Genomic DNA, 7463 nt, shown 5'->3' with positions numbered 1-7463 from the left:
CCCCGGGATTTGTATGGCTCCAGCGGGCCGGCAGCTTTGTCTCAGAAGGCCAGCAGCAACAGTCCCCTCCTCTCTGGGAAAGAGAGGGAGTCAGGGTGTGGGTGATCCCCACGGGGCTGTAATTCCAAGTGGGGTGTAGGAATCTCCTGAATGTACTGGAAGGAAGGATTAATTTAGACCCCCAAGGAAGGGGCTTCAGAACATAATTCCAGAGGGGGCCTCTGAGTGATGGGGGGAGGGGGAGGACTGGGTGTAGGAGTCTACAGTCGGAAGGACTTAATTCCTGGAGGGGGTGTCAAACCTGGGGAAATCTTAATCGGGGAGGCCCAGAATGTGACTGGGAGGGTGTCCTTGTGTGTGATGGGGTGAAGAAGGGAAGGAGTGTGACAGGAGGTGCTCCGTCGGGGCTCTGGAGTGGGCAGGGGTGGGGCACTTCGAGGGGGGAGGGTGGGGGTGGGGGTGAACACTGTCTCAGGCCCCTGGGAGGGAAGAGCTGGAGGCAGAGCCGCCAGGAATCGACCAATGGGGAGAGTGCCCGTATTTGCACTTAGGAGCTTGCAAATTCCTCGGGGCTCAGATATCCGCCCTGACGCCCTCCCCCCTCCCCCTCTCCCTGCCCCCGCCCGCCCAGGGCATAAAAGGCGCCAGGTGAGGCCCTCGCCACTCCTCCCGCCAAGCGATACACCTCGGGCTACTGAACTATTCCTGCTGCGTCCCCATGGCTTCCTACACTTACCGCCAGTTGGCCACCACCTCGTCCCTCGGGGGCCCGGGCAGCGGCTCCCTGCGCTTCGCGGCGGGAAATGTCTTCCGCGCGCCCAGCATCCATGGGGGTTCGGGCGGCCGCGGCGTGTCCGTGTCCTCCGCCCGCTTCGTGTCCTCGTCCTCCGGGGGCTACGGCAGCAGCTTTGCGGGCGGCCTGGCCGGGTCCGACGGCCTCCTCTCCGGCAACGAGAAGCTCACCATGCAGAACCTTAACGACCGGCTGGCCTCCTACCTGGACAAGGTGCGCGCCCTGGAGGAGGCCAACGGCGACCTGGAGCAGAAGATCCGCGACTGGTACCAGAAGCAGGGGCCCGGGCCCTCCCGAGACTACAGCCACTACTTCAAGACCATCGAGGACCTGCGGGACAAGGTGGGCGGCGGCCCAGCTTCGGGAGGTGCACCTGTCGCGCAGACCCAGCCCCGCGGGCCGGGCGAGGCCCGAGGCGGGCACGGCGGGCACCGGAGCCACCACCCGACAGGGCAGGGCGGTAGCGAGCCCGTTAGGACGTGGGAGGGCCGCAGGGTGGGGCAGAGAGCTGGGGGCAGGTGAGCGGGGGCAGGACAGTGGGACAGGAAGTGGAGGCTGGGGCTGAGGGAAGGGGGTGGGGTGTGCAGCGGCGGTGGGGGCGGGGCTGGAGGGTGGGGAGGTCTGGAAAAGGGGGTGCGAAGGAGTAGGAGGAGGTGGGACAAGGCTGTGGGCTGTCCGGAGGTCTGGGCCAGAGGCCGCAGTCACAGACAAGAGTTTGGCCTGGGAGGGACTCATCCGCTGCTGCCCCCGGCGTGGGCCCCTCTGCATTGCATTCCTCTGGTGGGGCAGGTCTGCTTTCCTTCACGCTCCGGCTGGAGCCCCTCCTGCCCCGCCCAAGAGGGCCACCCGGATTTAGGAGGAACTTCTAGGAAGAATGGGAGGGGACAAATGCTGTGGCCTAAAGACCTGGTGAAGGCGGGACACACTCAGAGGCCCCGGGGGTCCTTTTCAGCAATAGTTCTGTGTGGGTGGAGAGTCCTGGGGTTGGGGGGTGCACCACAGGTCTTACAGGGAGCCCCGAGGCCATGCGGAACTGAGACCTCTGCCTTGAAGAAATGTATCAGAAGCCAGTGGGACATTTAATGGTCCCACGTGCTGGGTCTCCAAAGCGGGCCCAGCGCCTGCCCTGTGCCCAGCATGGTGCGGGGTGCTAGGGGCATAGAACAGATAGGCCAGACTTCTAGATGAGGGGGGACAGCTAGAGATGTAAACAACAAAGTAGAATACTGCTTGCACACTTTAGAAATTGTAACCTGCCGTAAGAAATACATTTCAGGGTGTACCCCCACGCGTTCTCGCTCTGTGATGCACACACCCAAAATGGAAGCAAAGCTTTCTTGAAACAATTCTTACCCTGCTGTGGTCCATCTCTTCTCATATTTTATATTCTGCTCAGTTTCATTAAAAAACTATGCAAATCACCACTCACTGTACTGGGTGACTAATGAGCCATGACCTGCTCTTTGAAAAACATGAACCCAAGTACCATAATCAATGATGTGAATATGCCCATCACATCAGAGGGACCTCAGATGGGGGTGAATTTGGACAAGGACTCCTGAAGTTCATTTCCACCTCTGTAAGATAGGCATACCCACTGACCTGGCATGAAAGATGAAGTGCAAAGTGCTTGGCACATAATAGATGCTCAACACACGGGAATCTGCTTTCCTAAAGCAGATTGTGCTTTGCACGGGGGGTTCAGAGAAAGGTAACCCAATACGCCATCTGGTTTGTAGATCATTAGCGTCTGCCTCCCGACCATTTAGAGTACAGGTCTCAGATGCTTTCCTCCCAGACTCACCTCTGCCCTCCCACACCCGTCCCCTACCCCCTGGCTCAGCAGTCCCTGACCACGGTTTCTCCTGCTCTAGCTCCTGGGCAGGGACTGACTTCAAGACCTCCCAGAGAGCAGGCCAATGGTCAGCTGAGTCTCTAGGGGGTAGGGGCACACCCATTTGTTTTCCTCTGTCTTCTGCGAAGAAAGTGGGTGGACAGAGCCAATATGCTGAGCTGGTGCCAACCTCCTGCCTCTGTCTTCCAGATTCTCGGTGCCACCATCGAGAACTCCAAGATCGTCCTGCAGATTGACAATGCCCGTCTGGCTGCCGATGACTTCCGCACCAAGTGAGTATGTGTTTGCCCTGGAGGGCTGCAGAGGGGGCAATGCCAGGCCCTTTGGGGGCTCGGTGCAGCGGGGGACTGCTCTCTGTCCTCGCTCACCCCAGCTGGCCTGGAGTAAGCCCCACCACCTCCATGGACTCCTGAACCATGAGGGGAGATGGGAGCTCTGCAGGGGTTCGGAGGAAACGCTGGTCTGACTGCACCTGTTTCCTCTGAAAGGCTTGAGATGGAGCAAGCCCTGCGCCAGAGCGTGGAGGCCGACATCAACGGCCTGCGCAGGGTGCTGGACGAGCTGACCCTGGCCAGGACCGACCTGGAGATGCAGATCGAAGGGCTGAAGGAGGAGCTGGCCTTCCTGAAGAAGAACCACGAGGAGGTGGGTGTCAGGCTGCGCCTCCTGTCCATCCCACTCCAGCTTTCCAGGACTGAGGACACTTTTTTGTCCTATATCCTCTTGACCATGGCCGTACTTGCTGTACCCTCGGCATGGTCCCGGGCGTGGAGCAGGGCTTCCGGGGGTTCCAGCAGCAGATGGAGGCCACCTCGTCTGTCCTGCGGTGGTGGCTCCTGGTCGGCACCTGAAAATCAAGCCCTTTCCGCCTGGGGGACGGGGGAGTGACTTGGCTCAGGCCCAGCAGGCTCTGGGCTCCGACATGCCCATCTCTGCTGTGTCTTTCCAGGAAGTCAGTGCCCTGAGGGGCCAGGTGGGTGGCCAGGTCAGCGTGGAGGTGGATTCCGCTCCGGGCATCGACCTTGCCAAGATCCTGAGTGACGTGAGAAGCCAATATGAGGTCATGGCTGAGAAAAACCGAAAGGATGCTGAAGACTGGTTCACCAGCCGGGTACGGCGAGGGGAGCGGGTGCCCTCTGGGGAGGTGGCAGGGAGAGAGGGCTTTGTGCTCTCAGACAGAGGTCTGCCTCAGTGCTGACTCCTTCTGCCTCCTCTCTTATTGCAGATGGAGGAGCTGAATCAGGAGGTGGCTGGCCACACAGAGCAGCTGCAGATGAGCAAGACGGAGGTCACCGAACTGCGGCGCACCCTCCAGGGTCTGGAGATTGAGCTGCAGTCGCAGCTAAGCATGGTTTGTGCCCCCTGCCCCGTGGGATGCACGCCGGGGCCCTCGCAGCCTTGCGCAGCCCGGGCCGTGGCTGTGCCCGTGCCCTCTCTGGAAACTGGTCTCCGCTGAGTCTGTTCCCTCTCCCTGCTCTCAGAAAGCCGCCCTGGAAGGCACGCTGGCGGAAACAGAGGCCCGCTTTGGAGCCCAGCTGGCCCAGATCCAGGCTCTGGTCAGCAGTATGGAAGCCCAGCTGAGCGACGTGCGTGCGGACACTGAGCGGCAGAACCAGGAGTACCAGCAGCTCATGGACATCAAGTCACGGCTGGAGCAGGAGATCGCCACCTACCGCAGCCTGCTGGAGGGACAGGACGCCCAGTACAACAACCTGCCCACCTATAAGGCTCTCTGAGTCCGGCAGCCTCCTGAGCTTCCTGCTGTCCCGCAGAGAGGTTCCCCTGGGGAGGGGCATGTGGGAAGGGACGGGCCCTACCCCCAGCTCTTTCCCTGACCTGCCAATAAAGCTTTATGACCCAAGGGAGGAAGGATGTTGGGTTTGTTGTCTCAGCTCATAGAGATGGGCCAGGACTTGGTCCTGTTAAGGTTTTATTTGGATCAGAGTGCACCCTGTCCTAAGAGAGGGAAGGGGTGGGGTACACGCTAACTCCTACGGTCGTGGTAATTCCTGTTTGCGGAACTTTTCATTTATCAAACCTGTTCCTTGAAACAAGCCTGTGATGGGGGCTCAGTCGGTTGAGCGTCCGACTTCGGCTCCGGTCATGATCTCACGGTTCGTGGCTTCAAGCCCCACATCGGGCTCTGTGCTGACAGCTCAGAGCAGCCTGCTTCAGATTCTGTGTCTCCCTCTCTCTCTGCCCCTCCCCTGCTCGTATTCTGTCTCCCTCTCTCAAAAAAAATGTAAAAACCAACTTGTGAAGCAAGCATTGCTCTCATTTTATAGAGGGATAAACTAAGGTTCAGAGAGGTGAAGTGGTTTGTTGTGTGTGGAACTGTTCCAACATGGCAAAGGTGGGATTTGAAACTGTTTTTTTTTTTTTTTAGTTTTTTTAAATGTTTATTTTTGAGAGACAGAGTACGAGTGGGGGAGGGGTAGAGAGAGAGGGAGACACAGAATCCGAAGCAGACTCCAGGCTCTGAGCCGTCAGCACAGAGCCCGACTCAGGGTTCCAACTTGTGAACCGTGAGATCATGGCCTGAGCCGAAGTCGGACACATAACCTACTGAGCCACCCATGTGCCCCCAGAGTTAGTTTTCTTTCCACTTTATTCCCTCATGGGTGGGTGTGTGTATTTGTGTGTCGGAAATTAATGTTTATTTGAGCACTTAGTATGTGCCATTTAATCAAACAACCCTCAAAGGTAGTTAAGTAGGAGTACGCGTTGTATAGAGCAGGAAACGGGGAAGTTAGGTAACTTGTCCAAGGTCACAGAGTGTCTAGGTTTCCTGCTTACTAGCTCGCCGGGCCACCTTGTACCCCAGTCTCCTAGGATTTGACACTCCCTTGTGCTGGGTCCTCAGTACCTTCGGGTCTTGTTCCGTGTGAAGTCCTAGGACCGGGATCCCTTGGGGGCAGCTCCTTTTGATAACATTTCTTCACCAAGCCAGGAACGGGGGCAGGCATCCCACTGAGAAGGCTGAAGAGAGTGTACCCGTTGGTGTGCATCTGTGTGCGTGCGTGCGCTAACACATTCATGCATTTCTGGGCAGCCCCACATAAGCCCCCAACGCCCACCAGCTCATACCTGGGCCCAGAGCCTGGAATGGGACCCGGCCGTGACCTGGACCTCCCGCACAGACCCCCAACCTGGCTTGCCTGAGGCTGGCCCGCACAGACCCCCAACCTGGCTTGCCTGAGGCTGGTCCCAGGCCAGCAAAAGAACGTAAGTCCCAGCTTCCTGGTAGAACTCTGCCCTTGTGGGGGTGTGGTCTTGCCACTGTGGTTTACAGTTCAGCTGCCAAGAATTGAGGCCAATTAAAGGTAAATAAGTACTTCCCCTTGGCTGGGAGGTTCAGCCTGAGTGGGTCTGTTAGGTCCCAGGGATCTGCCTGATGGCAGGTCCGCTCTGCGAAGGAGGGGGTCAGGTGAGGAGCACTCTACCCCCTGCCCCCAGAAGGGCTCCTGTAGGGGACTGAACTGGACACTTGTCTGCTGTGTGTGTCCCGCACTGTGCTAAGGAGCCTGGGATCCAGGCATACCCTGTGCTGTTGATCCTGAGGTGGTGGTCTTTCTAGTTTTCTGTGGGTCTTAGAGGGGTTTGTTAGCTTGCTATAAGTCAGAAATGGGGACCCCAGAGCTCAGATCTCTCTCGGGGTCTGGAGCCCCTCTGCTACCTCCCTAGCTGTTCTGCCCTGGCCTCCAGCATCTATGACTACTCCCCACGCCCCCACCCCCTCCACCTCACTTAACGTTGGGGGCCTGGCCTCACTTGGAGGCTGGGTCTGTCCAGAGATTTCTGTCCCCTGTTCCTGAAAGCCTCTGTTGTCACAGCTGAAACCCTCCCCTATGCCCCAGAGGCCCCTGGAATGTGGTGTGGGGCGGGGTCTGGGCTCACACAGGTGGGTCAGGTGACTGGGTTGCAGGTCTGGGTATCGGGAATGAAGCCTTCCTTTGTGTGTGTGTGTGTTGGGGGGGGACAGGGGCACTTTTCTGTCTTGGTCTGGGAGCTGAAACTAGGGGTACTGTGTTGACAGAGAGTCTGGACTAGGGGAGAGGGAGGGGGAGGGAGAGAGAAGGGGAGAGGATTTAGAGGGTGCGTCTTTCCATCCCCGCTGGGCATTGCATTATGACCACTGGGTTTGCAAAGCATTTCCTGTCAGTCATGTGGCTCCATCCCTGTGAGTCAGACTGGGCAGGAGTTATTTCCATTTTCCTGATTGGTAGACTGAGGCTCAGAGAGGAGGCTGGATTACCCAAAGTCCCATACTGAAGTCAGCCACATACCTAATAGAGGAGGAATTATCCAGGCCCCAGGACGTGTGCTCTCTCCGTCCTGACACCTCCCTGGTGGGGGAGAAGAGGGGGGGCAGGTGAGGGTGGATTTATGGAGACCACACCCTCACGTGTCATTGAATGTTAACGGTGGCCCTGTAGCAGGACTCCGTGTTCATGGCTCCAATGGCTCTGTGATTTCTTTTTGTTTGTTCTGGTAAAATACACATATAATTTACTCTCTTAACCATTTAAGAGTCTATGGTTCTGTGGCACTGACATTCACGCTGTTATGCAACCATCACTATTGTGTATGCTCCTGTGTCCGTCTTGTAAAACTGAAACCCTAAGTCTGTTAAATAGTAACCCCTTGTGTGATTCTGACTATTCTGAGTACCTCATATAAGTGGAAAAATGGCCCAATTTTAAGTCGGGAACCTGGCTCAGCGAGGTTGAGTCACACCCAGAGGTGGAGTCCAGCCCAAGGCTTTTTCCACTGGGCTGCTTGTCCAGGAGAGAAGGCCCCGAGACAGCCTGTTTG

General features: G+C 57.6%; 1 protein-coding gene across 1 annotated transcript; it reads left to right on the top strand.

The window, feature by feature from the left end:
• The first annotated feature begins 718 nt into the window (after positions 1 to 718).
• KRT19 (keratin 19) lies at positions 719 to 4384 on the top strand. The gene is made up of 6 exons (XM_047093497.1): positions 719 to 1135; positions 2838 to 2920; positions 3137 to 3293; positions 3598 to 3759; positions 3874 to 3999; positions 4130 to 4384. Exons 1-6 carry the CDS (start codon positions 719 to 721, stop codon positions 4382 to 4384), a joined length of 1200 nt encoding a protein of 399 aa, XP_046949453.1.
• Positions 4385 to 7463: the final 3079 nt, after the last annotated feature.

Source organism: Lynx rufus, unplaced genomic scaffold (genome assembly GCF_022079265.1).
Source record: "Lynx rufus isolate CCGP_SWC_20201006 ecotype Redwood Valley unplaced genomic scaffold, mLynRuf1.p SCAF_34, whole genome shotgun sequence".
Classification (NCBI taxonomy): Eukaryota; Metazoa; Chordata; class Mammalia; order Carnivora; family Felidae; genus Lynx; species Lynx rufus.
This window is presented reverse-complemented; position numbering and strand designations above follow the sequence as displayed.